The following is a 19,620-nucleotide window of genomic DNA, read 5'->3' on the forward strand; positions in this document are numbered from 1 at the left end:
GAAACTTTTAGAAGAAATGTTCTCAATTATATTCAAAATCCCAAACAGATTTCAAAGTAACAAACTAAAATAGGTTAGATTTGTATTTCCTATATAATTTCAAAACTCCTCCAGATTTGAATTTTATCAAGATTCTTTAGAACTAACTTAAGTAAATGTATGTTTATATGTATTGTAAGTGAAGAAAAATGATCCAAGCCATTCCACAAGAGTGTAAGGGTGAGGAAAAAAATGGATGCCAAGGAAAAGGAAGAGAATATTATCAGGGGATACTAAAAACTTGGTCAAGAGTGAGTTTTAAAAATGAGTCGGAGGGGCAGAGCTTGGGGCCTATGCCACAAAATGAATGGTACCAATGGTGTGGCAAAGGGATTGAAGATGCATAAGCCACAAGCAGAGGACTGGAAAATTTGAGTGGCTGCAGTGCATTGCACGACATAGTGCAAGGCTGTGAAGTATACAAAGGGTGAGAACTTCATCTTTGAGGCATTAATTCCACAGGCAACAAAGAAATCTTTCTATGTTTAATCGGTAACTTTCTTCAATATGGACCAATCTAACTAAACTTTGATTGGTAGGGTGAATGCTTATAATTACATTTTAAAACTTTGGATTCGGTAGATTATGATGTTTTAATATTCTTTTTAAAAGTTAATGGCACAGCAGTTCCAACTGTAATTAATTTGAATAGCAATATCACTGTCATTAGGTGAGATAGAGTGGTTTATAATTTTAAGATAGCATAATATGGAGATTTGATTTAAAATGTACACATTTCAAGTAATATTTTCCAGCTGGAGCATGCTTTTGCACCTAGAAAAGTAAAAAAAAAGTATTACCTCAATGATGTAGGCTGTAAAATTAATGCTGTTCATGCCAGTGTTAGTGAAATTGTGAAGACTCTGTTTTGCAGATTCATCCAAAATTACTGCGTTACTTAGATTCACATCAATGCTTGCAATTCTGTCAGTCAGATAAGTAGTATGCTGAAAAGTAATCACCGCTATCATAAAATGTACATTTGAACAACTTTTACAGATCCCATAATTATTCTACTTACATACAAAATGTCATACTCTTAAAAAGTCATGGTCATAAAATCAATGTCTGTGTACACTATGCTGGCTTTTTCCTAGATGAGCATTTCATCTCCCAAACTGCTGCAAGTTGGACATAGTGTATATTCCTGTTTACCACAGCTTTTAGCATGAGATCAAGATATTAAATTATAATTTTCTGAAACCTATTGGGCAGAATTTTCCCAAAAAATGGCAAATTAAAGGTTCTGACTGAAAACCAGCATGCTTCCCCTCCAGTGAAACAGACAGGGTTTCTCTCCAGATCTTATGGCACTTTGCCATCTTATAGCATGGGGGTGTGTTTTGCACCGTCATTATGAGGGGCAGGGCCTAAAGACGCTGGCATGGCTGGCTCCAAGGGCACACTGATCTCTAATTAATGTTAAAAAACCTCCACATCCCCATTCACCGGCTTTGGGACATCAGTGCCGTACTCTCCACATCTCACTACATAATGCAAACCCTCGCTACGGGGCTGCCCATTGGTTCTGCCCTTTTAGGCCCTGCCCCTATAAGCCCACCGCCTTTAGGCTCTGCCAAATTCGCAATGCCAGGGTGCAGTGGCATGGCACTACCCTGACATTTCCCTCACCACCCAAGGGCTACACTGGCCTTCTCGCCCCTGGCAAGTAGTGATTCTCGCTGGCATGACATTACGCCAGAAAGGGGGAGAACATACGGCAAAACTGTAAATAACAGCGTAAAACCATTTTTGAATGTTGAAACATATGTTAACCCATGGTAATCAGGTTCACACCTCGCTGGTCATGAATCTGATGACATCACTGGCAGGGGTGCGGGGAAGAACTCATTCCGAGATCTCCCCGGCGCAAATCACATTATGGCCCACTCACACGAGTTTTCGGCTATAATGGGATTTGTGTCTGCCATGAACAGGGCCAGAAAATCACTCCATTGTCTTTTTTTAAATGATGAGTCATTCTAAATTCGAACCCTGTTTTACTGATCTTTGAGGATTTAGAGGACTACTGCTTCCCCTATTTCCTGGTCATAGATGACAATTGAGTATCACTATAGACAGAGCCAAAACAGCACAAAAGGAGGCCATTCAGTCCATTGTGCCCATGCCAGTTCTCTCTGCAAAAATCCAATCGTTCCTATTCCCTAGCTCTATCATCTTGGCCCTTTAAATGTAGTTTTCACAAGCGTCTTCCCAATTTCCAATCATTCTCTGGGCGGAATTTTCTGATTACTTTCAGTGTTGTCGCCAGTGGGTAAAGCAGAGAACAACCCGCTAGCTGCCTTGGCACGTTTTCCCACCATATTTTTACACATTTACTTTTCCAAAGTGAAGAAGTGGGTCCCACGACATCATACTGATGGGGTGGGCTTATTCACAGTCCGCCCCATCAGCAATCTTAGATTAAAAGCAAGCCCCAACCAAAAAGAAAATTAAAATTAAAAAAGAAAGCCCTCCCCATGGACAAGAAAATCCCTGGCCTATTTGTATTTTGCAAATCCTCATTCAAAATCAACTGGTCAATATGAATTTCAACAATGGAATTGGGCAATTTGAAACTGAAAAGGGTTCAATTAGATTGACAGGAACAGTTTACTTCGTCAAGTAAATAGACTTGAGGCATGTTGATGCAGTTATTGCAACTCTCAAGTAAATCAATGTTGAGTCAAGGGTAAATAAAATGAAAGAAATGTCAGTCTAAAATTCACTTAGAAATGCTTTCTCCGAGACAAACAATGGTTGTCTCAGCCTCAAAAATCCAAGTGTTGCTGAGCCTTGGTAACCCATATCATTTTCCCTTTAATTAAAAATTCTTCCTTTGACAGAATGGGCTCGCTGTCCTGCCTGCGCTTCCAAAATGGGCTACACTGGGATGGAGCCTTGACAAAGCTGCCCTTTAGGAAATCAGGTTCCCAACCCAAGAATAGTCCTGTAGTCTGGCTGGGATTAAGTAAACAAAATTCCACCTCTCTTTCTATTATTCTGCCCAGAAGCAATGCCAAAACTTTTACTTACTCCACTGATATTCACACGATCGAGATTCAACAAATGATGTAGCTGGAAAGCTGAATAAATTCCTTCATTTTTGCGGCATTTGCTGTATAAAATGAAAAAGAAACTGTTTCATTGTTCATGACTCATTGTTTTGAAAAAAAATATTTATGATGCACAAAAATGGTTCTGGAATGAAGTGGTATCAGTAATCACTCAAAGTGCATGAAGCTATTCGATCCAATACACTATTTGATTTTAAAAGAATGCTAAACTATTATTTCCACTTCAACGTCATGCAAACTTGAATGAGTAAAAAAGCTACAGAATTAAAAAACTATATGGGATAGAAGCCTTTAAAAGTGCCCCTTCCAAAATAGTCCATTATGGGCAAAGAATCATAATACTGTTAACAGATAAATAGTTAGTCAGTCCAAAAGTGACCACTTCCTCTCATGTGAATGCTGTATATGCATCTTTTTCCCCCAACTCCACCAAGTCATCCAACAATAACTTGAATTTTTTTAAACACCTTCAACACAGAAGCACACCCCAGCTGTGAAGCAGGTAATTACAACCCCATTAAGGTTGAAGGATCCCAAGAAGATATTGAAGAAAACTATGTTCTCTGTGCCAATGGTGCTATTAATAGCTTTCCAATTTCAAAATTCAGTAATCCTGGAGTGACAAAGTGATGCACAGCCAAGAGTCTCAGAAACTCTCAAAACTTCGTTTGATTAATGGAAAAAAAAAACTTGAGGAGATGCACTCCTGGTCACTGTTCAGTAATCCTTAACTTCAAATATGCTGTACTAAGATAGGTTTGGGAAGGGCTGAAATATTTCCCATCACTGAATACTGTCAACCTCATACATGAAGGATAATCAGATGGTAAACCTGAATCCTTATTCCAGTCCAGTCAGCATCTTCTGGAGAGAAGGTGACAAAGAGAAAATTGGGAGTAATTATTTTTCCCAGAAACAGGCATTACAAGTTATTACTAGACTTAAGTATCTAACCTGTATACACTCTGGAAAGTGACATTTATGTTGTGTTCAGAAAACAGAAGTCCAGAAAGAAAATGTTTCCACTCTGAGTTCAACAAATAAGGAGTATCCAGAACCTTAAAAGTACAAAAATACATTTAGAGGCAAGTATGAGAACAAATGACTTCCCACATATCGTATAATTTGTGTGCATAGAATACATAAATTCCAATTCCAAGGGGAGGCGGCACCATCCGTGGTTAAATAAAAAAGTTAAAGGCAGTGTCAAACTTGAAGGAAAAGCATATAATTGCATAAAGACCGTAGGTCAAAAGCTTGGACAAAACATAAAGAACAGCAAAAAGGTGACAAAAAAGTTAAATAAGGAGGGAAAAATTAGAATACGAGCAAATGATAGCTAGAAATATAAAGACAGATAGTAAGAGTTTGTGCAGATATTTAAATAATAAAGTGCGGCTGGGGAATTAATAATGCAAAGTAGGAGATGATGGATCAATTGAACAGATATTTTGCATGAGTCTTCACTATAGCCGTTTGGAAGGAGGGGGGAACTCAGACAAATTACAATTACCAGGGAATTGGTATTGAACAAATTGTTGCAGCTGCAGGCTGACAAAATTCCAGGGTGTAGATGGCCTTCAACCCAGGATCTTAAAAGATGTGGTAAGGAGGATAGTAAATGCATTAGTCTTAATTTCCCAAAATTCCCTAGATTCAGGGAAGGCCACCACCATATTGGAAAATAGCAAATATAACTCCTTTATTCAGAGAGGGAGGGAGATGAAAGTGGGAAAGTACGGGCCAGTTAGCCTAACAACTGTCAGAGGGAAAATGTTAAAAGCTATTATTAAAGGCGTTGCAGGGCAGTTGGAAAAGTTCAAGACAAAGTCAACATGATTCTGTGAAAGGGAAATCATGTTTAACCAATTTACTGGAATTCTTCCAAGGAGTCTTTCAAGGAGTGGGCGGTATGGTGACACAGTGGATAGCACTGTTGTCTCTCAGCACCAAGGACCCAGGTTCCATTCCAGCCTCGAGTCACTTTCTGTGCGGAGTTTACACATTCTCCATGTGTCTGCGTGGGTTTCCTCCAGGTGCTCCGGTTTACGGCTTAGTGCCGCAACAGCAGATGCAATCTCCTTGGCCCTGCACTCAACCCTGGAACACTTAGACAACAAAGACACTGATGTCAGACTCCTATTTATTGACAACAGCTCAGCCTTCAACACCATTATCCCTACGAATCTCATCTCCAAACTCTGTGGCCTGGGGCTCAGCTCCTCCCTCTGCGACTGGATCCTGAACTTCCTAACCCACAGGCTGTAATCAGTAAGGATAGGCAACAACACCACCTCCACGACCATCCTCAACACTGGTGCCCCACATGACTGTGTCCTCAGCCCCCTATTATACTCCTTTTTACACCTATGACTGTGTGGCCAAATTCCCCTCCAACTCTATTTTCAAGTTTGCTGATGAGACCACCATAGTGGGTCGGATCTGAAACAATGACAAGACAGAGTACAGGAATGAGATAGAGAATCTGGTGAACTGGTACAACAACAATAATCTCTCCCTCAATGTCAACAAAACAAAGGGGATAGTCATCGACTTCAGGAAGCGTAGTGGAGGGCATACCCTTGTCTACATCTATGGGGACGAAGTAGAAATGGTCAAGAGTTTCAAATTTTTAGGTGTCCAGATCACCAACAACCTGTCCTGGTCCCTCAATGTGGACGCTATAATTAAGAAAGCCCACCAACACCTCTACTTTCTCAGAAGACTAAGGAAATTTGGCATGTCAGCTACGACTCTCACCAACTTTTATAGATGCACCATTGAAAGCATTCTTTTTGATTGTATCACAGCTTGGTATGGCTCCTGCTCTGCCCAAGAAACTACAAAGGGTCATGAATGAAGCCCAGTCCATCATGCAAACCAGCTTCCCATCCATTGACTCTGTCTACACTTCCCACTGCCTCGGAAAAGCAGCCAGCAGAATGAAGGACTCCCCCGGACATCTCTTCCACCTTCTTCTGTCGAGGAAAAGATACCAAAGTTTCTCATCAGTGTTCATTTTTGAGAAAAGCATGGATGTTAGGGAATTTGGGGAAATAAATAGTGATGGTCTTGAGGAGTGTACTTATAACAGAGAAGGAGGTACTGGAAGTCTTAAAGCGCATCAAGGTAGATAAATCCCCTGGACCTGATGAAGTGTACCCCAGGACACTGTGGGAGGCTAGGGAGGAAATTGTGGGTCCCCTAGCAGAGATATTTGAATCATCGACAGTCACAGGTGAAGTGCCTGAAGATTGGAGGGTGACAAATGTTATGCCTTTGTTTAAGAAGGGCTGCAGGGAAAAGCCTGGGAACTACAGGCCGGTGAGCCTCACATCTGTAGTGGGTAAGTTGTTAGAAGGTATTTTGAGAGACAGGATCTACAGGCATTTAGAGACACAAGGACTGATCAGGGACAGTCAGCATGGCTTTATGAGTGGAAAATCATGTTTCACAAATTTGATTGAGTTTTTTGAAGGGGTAATCAAGAAGGTAGATGAGGGCAGTGCAGTTGATGTTGTCTAGATAGACTTTAGCAAGACCTTTGGCAAGGTACCACATGGTAGGATGCTGCATAAGGTTAAATTTCATGGGATCCACAGTGAGGTAGCCAAATGGATACAAAATTGGCTTGATGACAGAAGACAGAGGGTGGCTGTAGAGGGTTGTTTTTCAAACTGGAAGCCTGTGACCAGCGGTGTACCGCAGGGATTGGTGTTGGGTCCACTGTTATTTGTCTTTTATATTATTGATTTGGATGAGAAGTTAGGAGGCATGGTTAATACATCTGCAGATGACACCAAGATTGGTGACATAGTGGACTGTGAAGAAGGTTATCTAGGATTGCAGCGGGATCTTGATCAATTGGGCCAGTGGGCTGACGAATGGCAGATGGAGTTTAATTTAGATAAATGCGAGATGATGCATTTTGGTAGATTGAACCAGGGCAGGACTTACTCAGTTAATGGTAGGACGTTGGGGAGAGTTATAGAGCAAAGAGATCTAGGGGTACAGGTTCATAGCTCCTTGAATGTGGAGTCACAGGTGGACAGAGTGGTGAAGAAGGCATTCGGCATACTTGGTTTCATTGGTCAGAACATTGAAGTGGAGATGCCGGCGTTGGACTGGGGTAAGAGTTTTAACAACGCCAGGTTAAAGTCCAACAGGTTTATTTGGTAGCAAATGCCATTAGCTTTCGGAGCGCTGCTCCTTCGTCAGATGGAGTGGATATCTGCTCTCAAACAGGTGTGTATTATCTGGAGACAATACACATCTCTTTAACCTGTGCTTAATGCTCCCTCCACTCGCATTGTCTGTATCTTTAAGACCTGGTTGGCTGTAGAGATTCACATTCTAATCAGTATTCTGTAACTTGATTTTGTGTCTGTATGCCCTGTTTGAGAGCAGATATCCACTCCATCTGATGAAGGAGCAGCGCTCCGAAAGCTAATGGCATTTGCTAACAAATAAACCTGATGGACTTTAACCTGGTGTTGTTAAACCTCTTACAGAACATTGAACACAGGAGTTGGAAAGTCTTGAAGTCGTACACGAAATTGGTAAGGCCACACTTGGAATACTGTGTACAGTTCTGGTCACCATATTATAGAAAGGATATTAAAATAGAAAAAATGCAGAAAGGATTTACTAGGATGCTACCGGGTCTTGATGGTTTGAGTTATGAGAGGCTGAATAGACTGGAACTTTTTTCTCTGGAGCAAAGGAGGCTTAGGGGTGATCTTATAGAGGTCTATAAAATAATGAGGGACATAGATCAGCTAGATAATCAATATCTTTTCCCAAAGGTAGGGGAGTCTAAAACTAAAGGGCATAGGTTTAAGGTGAGAGGGGAGAGATACAAAAGTGTCCAGAGGGGCAATTGTTTCACACAGAGAGTGGTGTGTGTCTGGAACAAGCTGCCAGAGACAGTAGTAGAGGCGGGTACAATTTTGTCTTTTAAAAAGCATTCAGTTACATGGGTAAGATGGGTATAGAGGGATATGGGCCAAAAGAGGGCAATTGGGACGAGCTTAGGGGTTAAAAAAAGGGGGGGGGCATGGACAAGTTGGGCCGAATTTCCATGCTGTAAACCTCTATGACTCTAAGTCTGAAGTCACGTACCAACCTACTCAAGAACAGCTTCTTCCCCGCTGCTGTCAGACTTTTGAACAGACCTACCTTGCACTAAGTTGATCTTTCTCTGCACCCTAGCTATGACTGTAGCACTACATTCTGCACTCTCTCTCCATTCCTTCTCTATGAACAGTATGCTTTGTCTGTATAGGATGCAAGAAACAATACTTTTCACTGTATACTTACACATGTGACAATAATAAATTAAATCAAATTCCTCCCACAGTCCAAAGATGTGGGGGTTAGGTGGATTGGCCATGCTCAATTGTCCATTAGTGTCAGGGGGATTAGCAAGGGCAAATACATAGGATTATGGGGATAGGGCCTGGGTGGGATTAGGGTCAGTGCAGTCTCGATGGGCTGAATGGTCTCCTTCTGCACTGTAGGGATTCTACGATCCTATGAGTCATATATGCTGGAGATGGAGGGGAACCAGTAAATGTACAGATTTCCAGAAGACATTTGATAAGGTGCTATATCAAAGGTTATTGCAGAAAATGAAAGCTCAGTGTAGGAAATAACATATTTAGCCAAGCTTCTCTCCACGTCAATAACAGGGAACAAAAAGTTGGCATAAATGGGTATTTTCTGGTTGGCAGGATGTAACAAGTGGCATGCTATAGGGATCAGCGCTGGAGCCTGAACCTCTTACAATTTATATCAATGAACTGGATGAAGGAGCCAAAGGTATGATTGCCAAATTCACTGATGACATAAAGATAGGTAGGAAAGCAAACTGTGGAAGAGGACATGAGGAGGATACAACAGGACATAGACATATTGATGAGTGGCAAAGATTTGGCAAATGGAGTATAACGTGAGAAAATGTGAATGTGTCCATTCTGGCAGGAAGAATGAAAGAAACATATTATCTAAATGGTGAGAGATTGCAGAGCTTGGAGAAGCAGAGGAATCTGGGTGTCCTTATGTATGAATCACAAAAGGCTAGTATGCAGCTACAGCAAGTAATTAGGAAAGTTAAGAGAATTTAATTATTTATGAGGGGAATTGACTACAAAAGTAGGGAGGTGATGCTTCAGTTGGACAGGGCACTAGTAAGAACACATCTGGAGTACTGTGTACAGTATTGGTCACCTTATTTAAGGAGAGATATAATTGCATTAGCAGTTCAGAGAAGGCTTACTAGAATAATACTTGGAATGGGTGGATTGTCTTATGAGGAAAGGTTAGATAGGTTGCATTCGCTGGAATTAAGAAGAGCAAAAGGTGGTTTGATTGAAATCTTTAAGATTCTGAGGGGCCTGACAGAGAGGATGTGGAGAGGATGTTTCATCTTGTGGGAGAATTTGGAATTTTGGTCACTGCTTAAAAATAAGGGTTGTCCATTTAAGATAAAAATGAGGAGAATCTTTATCTCTGGGCACTGCGACTCTTTGGAACTCTCTTCCCCAAAAGTGGTGGAAGCAGAGTCTTTCAATATTTTTAAGACATAGTTAGATAGATTCTGGATTAATAAGGTGGTGAAAGGTTATCGGGGGTACACAGGAATGTAAGGTTGAGGCCTGCCCATCATCTACTCAACCACATCCATCCTATCTCCAAATGTGAAGCAACTTTTACTAGGCTGGCTGGTATCTGGCAACAGTTGGAGGATGGGAGAGAAACCTCTTTTCAGTTTCACCTTTGATTTGATTTATTATTGTCACATATATTAACATAGCGAAAAGTATTGTTTCCTGCACGCTATACAGACAAAGCATACCATTCATAGAGAAGGAAAGGAGAGAGTGCAGAATGTAGTGTTACAGTCATAGCCAGGGTGTAGAGAAAGATCAACTTGATGCAAGGTAAGTACATTCAAAAGTCTGACAGCAACAGGGAAGAAGCTGTTCTTGAGTCGGTTGGTACATGACCTCAGATTTTTGTATCTTTTTCCTTACGGAAGGTGATGGAAGAGAGAAGGACTGGGGTGCATGGGGTCCTTAATTATGCTGGTTGCTTTTCCGAGGCAGCAGGAAATGTAGACAGAGTCAATGGATGGGAGGCTGGTTTGCGTGATGGATTGGGTTACACTCACTACCTTTTGTAATTCCTTGCGATCTTGGGCAGAACAGGAGCTATACCAAGTTGTGATACAACCCGAAAGAATGCTTTCTATGGTGCATCTGTAAGAGTTGGTGAGATCATAGCTGACAGCCAAATTTCCTTAGTCTTCTAAGAAAGTAGAGGCGTTGGTGGGCTTTCTTAACTATAGTGTCGGCATGGGGGGACTAGGACAGGTGCTTGGTGATCTGGACACCTAAAAACCTGAAGCTCTCGACCCTTTCTACTTCATTCCCATTGATGTAGACAGGTGCACGTTCTCCTCTACGCTTCCTGAAGTCGATGACAATCTCCTTCATTTTGTTGACATTGATGGAGAGATTATTGTTGCCGCACCAGTTCACCAGATCCTCTATCTCATTCTTGTACTCTGTCTCGTCATTGTTTGAGATCCGACCCACTACGGTGGTGTCGTCAGCAAACTTGAAAATCGAATTCGAGGGGAATTTGGCCACACAGTCATAGTTGTATGAGTATGGTAGGAGGCTGAGAACACAGCCTAGTGGGGCACCGGTGTTGGGGATGATCGTGGAGGTGGTGTTGTTGCCTATCCTTACTGATTGTGGTCTGTGAGTTAGGAAGTTCAGGATCCAGTCACAGAGGGAGATGCTGAGGCCCAGGCCATGGAGTTTGGAGATGAGTTTCTTTTGAATGATGGTATTGAAGGCTGAGCTGTAGTCAATAAATAAGAGTCTGACATGGGTGTCTTTGTTATCTAGGTGTTCCAGGGTTTAGTGCAGGGCCAGGGAGATGGCGTCTGCTGTGGACCCGTTGTGGCGATAGGCAAACTGTAGTGAATCCAGGTAGTCCAGGAGGCTGGAATCGATTCGTGCCATGACTAGCCTTTCGAAGCACTTCATAATGATGGATATCAGAGCCACCAGCCGATAGTCATCAAGGCACGCTGCTTCATTTTTCTTAGATACCGGGATAATGGTCATCTGCCTGAAGCAGATAGGGACCTCAGATTACTGTAAAGAGGGGTTGAAGATGTCTGTGAATACTCCCGCCAGCTGATCAGCACAGGGTCTGAATGCTCGTCCGGGTGCCCCATCCGGGCCAGTCACTTTCTATGGGTTGCCCTTTGAGAGAGCTGCTCTGACATCTGCAATGGTGACCCCAGATACAGGTTCATCCAGGGCTTCCAGGATGGAGGGCATGCTCTCGCTGACCTCTTGCTCAAAACAGACGTAGAATGCATTGAACTCATCAGGGAGAGGTGCGTTGGAGCTGGCGATTTTACATGCCTTCATCTTGTAGCCTGTTATGTCTTGCAGACCTCGCCATAGTCGGCAGGAGATGATGTGGCTAAGCTGGGACTCTAGCTTGGTCTGGTACTGTCTTTTGGCATCTTTGATGCCAAAATCTGGCTTTCTTGTATAGGTTAGTGTCGCCTGACTTGAATGCCTCAGAGCTGGACTTCAGCAAGCAGTGGATATCCCTGTTCATCCATGGTTTCCAGTTGGGGAACACAGAGATTTGCTTCTTTGGCACACTCTTCTACACACTTACTAATGAAGTCAGTTACTGTAGTGACATACTCTTTCAGGCTGGTCGCAGAGTTTTTAAATACTGACCAGTCCACTGACTCCAAGCAGCTCTGTAGGCGATCATCCAATTCCTCAGACCAACATTGCACGACTTTCTTTGATGGGTTCTCCCGCTTCAGTTTTTGCTTGTAAGCCACGAGCAGGAGCACAGCCTTGTGGTCTGATTTGCCAAAATGTGGGCGGGCGATAGAGCGATAGGCATGTTTGATATTTGTATAGCAGTGGTCTAGGATGTTTGGGCCTCTGGTGGAACAGGAGACATGTTGGTGGTAACTTGGTAGTATGCTCTTGAGCTTGGCTTGATTGAAGTCCCCGGCCACGATGAACAAGGCCGCGGGATGTTTCATCTCAAGACTTCGTAGTGGTGTGTATTTCGTCCAGCGCAATCTTCACGTTCGCATGGGCTGGGATGTAAACTGCCATCAGGATAATGGAGGTGAACTCCCGCAGAAGGTAGTAGGGGCAACATTTTAGCGTCAGGTATTCGAGGTCTGGGGAGCAGAAAGTTGCCAGTGTTGCTACGTCTAGGGACCACGAGGTATTGATTAGAAAGCAGACCCCCACCTCCCCTAACCTTGTCTGAGGCCACTGTGTGGTCCATTCGATGGATTGAGAAGTCCTCTGGTTGTAGGGCACTGTCCGGTAAAGCAGGAGTGAGCCACGTCTCCGCGAAACAGAGTACACAGTAGTCCGTCAGTTCTCTTTGGAATGTGAGTCTGGCTCTAAAACTCAATTTGCATGACCTTTTGCACCTGTGCACAGTGAGGCACATCCCCCAAAAGGTCATACCAATCCTTTAACCTCAGCCCTACCCCATCACCTCCTTGATGGAGCTTGCCAGCCTGGCTCCACCAATACCCTGGACGTACAAGGTACAAGTTTAAGTTCAATTATTAGTGTCACCAGTAGTCTTACATTAACACTGCAATGAAGTTATTATGAAATTCCCCTAATTGCCATGCTCCGGCGCCTGTTTGAGTACACTGAGGGAGAATTTAGCATGGCCAATGCACCCAATCAGCACATCTTTCATTCTGTTGGAGGAAACTGGAGCACCCAGAGGAAACCCATGCAGACAGTGCAGACTCCACACAGAGAGTGACCCAAGCCGGGAATCAAACCCGCCTTCAGTCTCCATAAATCCCTCATCTTTGGGAGTGCCTGAAGTGCTACTGCTCAACTCTGGTGTTGCTGGGACCACTGAGCCAATCAAACTGGGCAGCAGATTGGAGTGGAAGTATCATCCTAAGCCAATTAACATCCTGCCAAGTGTAAAATGGCTCTGGGGCAGCTGAATTCTTTACTGCGTGCTCTTGATCAACTTTTCAGCCAAGGGGCAGGGAACATGGCATCCAGTGAAATCTAGCCTGAGTCACATCAGGAGATATTAGGGATGATGACCAAAAGAGATTGATTTCAAGGACACCTTAAAGGAGGAGAGGGTGTTAAAGTGATTGGGGGCAGAAAGAAATTTTAAGGTCCAAATAAATATTTTTCTAACAGAAAGGTCCAGCGTTTTGCCAAAAGATAGCAGAAGTGAATACAATCAGAAATTCTGTGTTTACAATGCTCTTCTACTTTACCTTAAATAAACTGTTGTCTTTTAAAGGCTGACAGGCAAGTTTTTCTATATTTCCACCTGTAATGAAGGTGGCCAAAACTACCAGCATCAAAAGCCAGGAGAAGATGAAGCTGACCCCAACTCCACTGAAAGAAATGATAGATAGATTTATTAAATGTTTACATAATTCCAAAAATAGCATTGTAATCCCACAGGATTGCACATTACATGTATTTATGTAACTCCAGTATTAGAAATATTTTGTCATAATATTAATAAGTTCTTACGCTAAAAGAAGGTTGCCACCCGTGTTTGATACACAGCCTCGTGTGGTTGGAGAAGCATGCTTGTCAAAGCCACATGATCCACAAAGCAAACCAAGATAATTGAAAGCAAGGATAAGTATTACAGCACAGCAGAGTGCAACACTGGCCAGCCATCTATAAAAGGACACATATGCTAAAGTCATTTGTGTTTTTAGTAGCTGCAGAAATACATTTTCATAGCAGATGCTTAAAACTCAACAAAACGAAGATTAGACATGGTTCACATCATTCAATGGGGCAGTAAATGAATTTAAAGGCACATTGCTCCTTGGTTACTTTGTTTTATATGAAACCTCCATATTGTAACAATAAATATGGTACACCTGATTACTGTTTCCTGGGGCAACAAATATATTTTGAAACATGTAGGATGCATTTAAGCAAAATGTACAAAGTATTTAGCAAATAAGTAAGCTTAAGCATCTTTTTAAGTTGTGAATGTTGGAACCTTCGAATGGATATCTTATTATTGTATCAAAGGTAAGCTTGAAAAAAAGAATCCTACCTGTAAAAATCGTATTTTTCCAAATATGGAAAATACTCAAGAAAGTACTGCTGACCCTGATTAAGGTACGCAGTGGAAGTGCTGATTACATCGTCAATAACATGCCCCTTACTGAAATTTGAAATTTGCTCTTCAAGTTCATTGAGCGCAGTCTTTGTATCTGAAACAAGGGACAAATAATACAAATCTACACAACTACACGTGCACGCTTCAATCATGCCAATTCTATCCTTATAGTTTTTGATCGAGACAGATGGGACAGGCTCATGGAAATGGACTTTACACCATGAAATGGAAAGCACTTCTTCACCATGTACATTTTCTTTTAAACAACTGCAAAACTCAAGCTAATACAATATTTACTAACACAAAGAGTCAGTGTAAATGTAAGGCTTTGATGGAATTGATTACGGCACAGTGGCACAGTAGCGAGTACTGCTGCCTCACAACGCCAGGGACCCGATTCGATTCCTGGCTTGGGTCACTGTCTGTGTGGAGTCTGCGCATTCTCCCTGTGGGTTTCCTCTGGGTGCTCCGGTTCCCTCCCACAGTCCAAAGATGTGCAAGTTAGGTTGATTGGCCATGCTAAATTGTCCCTTGTCAGGAAGTTAGTAGAGTAAATAAGTAGAGTTATAGGGGTGGGGCCTGGGTGGGATTGTGGTCAGTGCAGACTTGATGGGCCAGATGGCCTCCTTCTGCACTGTAGGATTCTATGATTCTACAATTTTCAAATAGGAAAAGTGCTTGATTCAACTCCACCCAAAGTATAGAGATCACCATAAATGAGTAGAGGGCAATGTCTTAAAATCCAGTAGGAATTTATTAGTTTTCCAGAATCTAAATTTGTAAACAAGATTTATTGTAGCTTCTGTAAACAGATTACAAGAAATTAGAAAACGAAGACTCTGGCACATACAGGAAAAACACAAAAAGGCACACTATGTCATAATTTTACATACTATGCTTAGGTTTTGCTTAAACTTACAAAGAGAAATACCAGAAAAATGTTTAGTAGGAATTAGTCGACAAAAAAATTCTAAAATTTTATTCATAGATACTTTTGTTTCAGTTAACTGTCAAGCTATGATTGCATATTGTTAATTTAAGGAAAAGGAAAATTTATGTACAAGATCAAAAATACATAGAATTAAATGTTACTATTAGCTGTACCTGATAAAAACAATTTGGTTTCATTTTGAAGCATCTCTGGAGTACTGTCAAATGCTGAATGTCCCTAGAATTATATAAGTAAATTATTAACATATGAACCAACAGGTTTTATTCTGTTCTCAGCAGCACTCTGAAAATTAATGATATCAGTTGTAATTATTGGCAAAAAATCCAGGGGAGAAATAAGAAAACATTTGTTGTTGCTGTCTCACAACACCAAGGACCCAGGTCCAATTCCAGCCTTGGGTGACTGTGTGGAGTTTGCACATTCTCTGCGTGTGTGGGGGTTTCCTCCGGGTGCACCGGTTTCCTCCCACAGTCCAATGATGTGCAGGTTAGGTGGATTGACCATGTTAAAATTGCCCCTTAGCATCAGGGGTCTCAGCAGTAACAGTAAAGTTTATTTATTAGTCACAAGTAAGGCTTACATTAACGCTGCAATGAAGTTACTGTGAAATTCCCCTAGTCACCACAGTCCAGCGCCTGTTCGGGTCAATGCACCTAACCAGCAGAGTAAATACATGGGGTACAGGGACAGGGCCTGGGTAGAATTGTCGTCGGTGCAGGTTCAATAGGCCGAATAGCCTCCTTCTGTACTGTAGCAATTCTACGATTCAGAATTCAGTAGCTGAAAGGGTGGTAGTGGAAGCACATTCAATACTAGTTTGGAGACATGCCTGACTTTTCCAAGCCTCACACATCATCTGATTTGTAAATGCAATGGTCATTTCTTCACTGCCTTCGGGTGGAAATCCTGCAGCTCCCCACTTAACAGCACTAAGCGGGTTCCTTCACCACAAAGACTGACCTGTCTCAAGGCTAAGTGGTGGAATTACAGTTTTAAAAAGGGGGAATCACAGAATGTATGCATCGCTGTCTAAGTCAACATTTGATGTCCATCCCCAGTGGTGAACTGCCTTTTTGAACTGCTGCAGTTCATGTGGTGTAGTAGACACTCAGTGCTGTTAAGAAGGGTGTTAGAGGATTTTGACCCAGCGACATTGAAGGATGGCAATCTTGTTCCAAATCAGCATGGCGTTTGGCTTGGAGGGGAACTTGCATTTGGCGGAGTTCTCTTGTGTGCTGCCCTTGCCCTTCTTGGCGGCTGCAGGTTCAGAAAGTGCTGTCAAAAGACCTTGATGAGTTGCTGCAATGCACCTTGTATATGGTATGCCACTGTGTGGCATTGGTAGAGGGAGTGGATGTTGGAGGGTGGTGGATGGGGTACCAATCAAACTGGCTGCTTTGCCCGGGATGGTGGTGTTAGCTTTCTTGAATATTGTTGTAGCTGCACTCATTCTAAGCAAGTGGAAATTCCATCACACTCCTTGTAGATGGTAGGCAGCTTTGAGTAGTCAGAACATGAGTTACCTGCCACAGAATTCCTAGCCTCTGATCTGCACCTGTAATTACAATATTTATATGGCTATGTATTTCTTTTCCTGGTAAATGACAATCCCCAGAATGTTGATTGTGGTCAATCTATCAATAGTAATGCCAACGAATGTCAAGGGATGAAGATGAATTCACTCTATTAGAGATGGCGTTGCCTGGTATTTATGTGGCAAGAATGTTACCTACCATTTGTCAGCCCAAGCTTGGATAATGTCCAGGGCACACTGCATTTAGACATGGACTGCTTAACTATCTGAGGAGTCACGAATGGTACTGAGCACTATTCAATCATCAGTATCTATCTCCACTACTCGAGGGAAGGTAATTGATGAAGCAGCTAAAGATAACTGGGCCTACGACACTACCCTGAGGAACTCCTGCACCAATGTCCTGAGACCAAAATGATTGACCTCCAACAGGCGTATTCCTTTATGCTAGGTACAACTCCAGTCAGTGGAGATTCCCATTGACTTCAGTTCTGCTCGGGCTCTTTGATGCCACACCTGGTCAATGCCACAGCAAGTCAATTGCTGCCTGTTGAGGGCAAGATAGTCACTCATACATCACCCAAGTTCAGTTCTTTTGTCCACGTTTGGACCAGTTCTTCAATTCTTTGGGCGGCACAGGGGTTAACACTGCTGCGTCTCAGTGCTAGGGACCCAGATTCAATCCCAGCTTTTGGTGACTGTGTGGAGTTTGCACATTCTCCCCATGTCTGCGTGGGTTTCCTCTGGAGGCTCCGGTTTCCTCCCACAGTCCAAATATATGCAGGTTAGGTGGGTTGGCCATGCTAAATTGCCCATTAGTGTCCAAGACACTTGGGATTTTTTATTCCAAGATGTGTAGGTTAGTAGGATTTGTGGGGTAAATACATGAGGTTATGGGGGTAGGGTGGAGATGGGCCTGGATAAAATGCTCTGTCAGAGAGTGGATGCAAACTTAATGGGCTGAATTACTTCCTTCTGCATTGTAGTGATTCTATGAGGTCAGGAACCGAATGGCTCTGGCAGAATGCAAACTAAGCGTCAGTGGGCAGGACTTCTGGCTGAAGATTGTTGCAAATGTTTCAACTTTGTCTTTTTGCATTGCTGGACTCCCCCTTCATTGAGAGTGGGGAAATATGTGGAGCCACTTCCTCCTGTTGGTTGTTTAATTGTCCACCACCATTCACACCTGCATGTGGCAAGACTGCAGAGTCAAATGTATGCCAGACCAGTAAGGATGGCAGATTTTCTTCCCTAACAAGCATTAATGAACTAGATGGGTTTTATTGAAAATCATGGTCACCATTACAGGGATTATTTTTTAATTCCAGATTTATTAATGCATTGAATCTTTAAATTCCACCAGCTGCATGGTGGGATTTGAACCCATGATCCCAAAAGCATTAGTTTGGGATTACTACCTCAGTGCTTTTACCATCCCACTGCCTCCTCCCTAAGGTGTGGTACTTCTGTGCAGCCATCAGGAGATAGGTCACCTGACTGCCATGTTAAGTACTCTCTTTAAGGGAAGTCATGATGTGGAGATGCTGGTGAAGGACTGAGGTGGGCACAGTAAAAAGTCTCACAACACCAAGTTAAAGTCCAACAGGTTTATTTGGAATCACGAGTTTTCGGAACACTGCTCCTTCATCAGGAGAGTGGAGAGGTAGGTTCACAAACACGGCATATATAGGCAAAAATACAGTTGCAAGATAATTACAGATTGGAATGTGAAGAATGGTTGGAATGCGAGTCTTTACAGGTACAGACAGTGCGAGTAGAGAGAGGGATAATCACAGGTTAAAGAAGTGTGAATTGTCTCAAGCCAGGATAGTTGGTAGGATTTTGCAAGCCCAGGCCAAATGGTAGGGGATACATGTCATGTGACATGAACCCAAGATCCCGGTTGAGGCCATCCTCATGCGTGCAGAACTTGACTAAGGGAGGTGGGAGGCATGTATCGTGTGGAGAATGCAAAGTGTATTGAGCAGCAATTTTCCAAAGGAGTGAGTCCAACAATATTGCTGTTTATTAAGAGCTACCTTTGCACATTTATGCTTTTAAATTCTTTTGCATAGCAAATTGCTGGAAAAGCAAGTTGGAAGCATCACAGTGAGCAAAATTGGACATTTGGGAGGTGAGGGTGCAGGACAAACTCAGGATTGTAAAATAGCGCAAGGACAGAATTAAGTGTAAATCCAGGTGAATGAATTCAATGACAGATCAGAATGGAAAGATAGTATTAAGAAAAAATAAAAGGCAACAAAAATGTTTAAAACGCTTTGATATTAAATGTTTTTAAAAATCTCAATAATTAATACCTGAAGAAACTGACTCCAAACATGTAACAGTTTCTTTATAATGTCATAGAGGTTGACTCATCCCTCTGTTAAAAAGGGCAATGTGCAAGTCTCAACTTACTGTGGCAAATTTAGACTGCATCACGAATTACATCAACTTCACACCGTTCAACCAGATAAAGAGATATCAGCTTTGTGAAACTAACAGTGGAGACGCAACTTGGACAATAAATTTTGGATTTTACATTTATGAACATTTGATAAGGAGTAGGCCATTCAGCCCCATCTTACCCATATAATTGTCTAAATGCTTTCTAAAAGTCAAAGTTGTACCCACCTCTACTACTGCCTCTGGCAGCTCGATCCAGACACTCACCAACCTCAGTGAAAAAATTTGCCGTCTAAGCCCTTTTGTATCTCTCCCCATCTATCTTAAACCTATGCCCTCTAGTTTTAGACTCCTCTACCTTTGGGAAAGATGTTGACTATCTACCTTATCTATGCCCCTCATTATTT

The 19,620-nt window shown here is 42.3% G+C and overlaps 1 protein-coding gene across 1 annotated transcript in view; it reads right to left on the reverse strand.

The window, feature by feature from the left end:
- Positions 1-19,620, reverse strand: part of LOC144495135 (prominin-1-A-like) — a 160,992-nt gene that overhangs the window by 44,772 nt on the left and 96,600 nt on the right. The window contains exons 10-16 of the mRNA XM_078215086.1: positions 15,426-15,489; positions 14,256-14,415; positions 13,712-13,864; positions 13,447-13,570; positions 4,071-4,174; positions 3,076-3,157; positions 840-986 (exon numbers count right to left, since the gene is read on the reverse strand). Coding sequence (XP_078071212.1) covers positions 840-986; positions 3,076-3,157; positions 4,071-4,174; positions 13,447-13,570; positions 13,712-13,864; positions 14,256-14,415; positions 15,426-15,489 — 834 coding nt within the window. The remainder of the gene's footprint in view (positions 1-839; positions 987-3,075; positions 3,158-4,070; positions 4,175-13,446; positions 13,571-13,711; positions 13,865-14,255; positions 14,416-15,425; positions 15,490-19,620) is intronic.

Source organism: Mustelus asterias, chromosome 1, assembly GCF_964213995.1.
Source record: "Mustelus asterias chromosome 1, sMusAst1.hap1.1, whole genome shotgun sequence".
Lineage (NCBI taxonomy): Eukaryota > Metazoa > Chordata > Chondrichthyes > Carcharhiniformes > Triakidae > Mustelus > Mustelus asterias.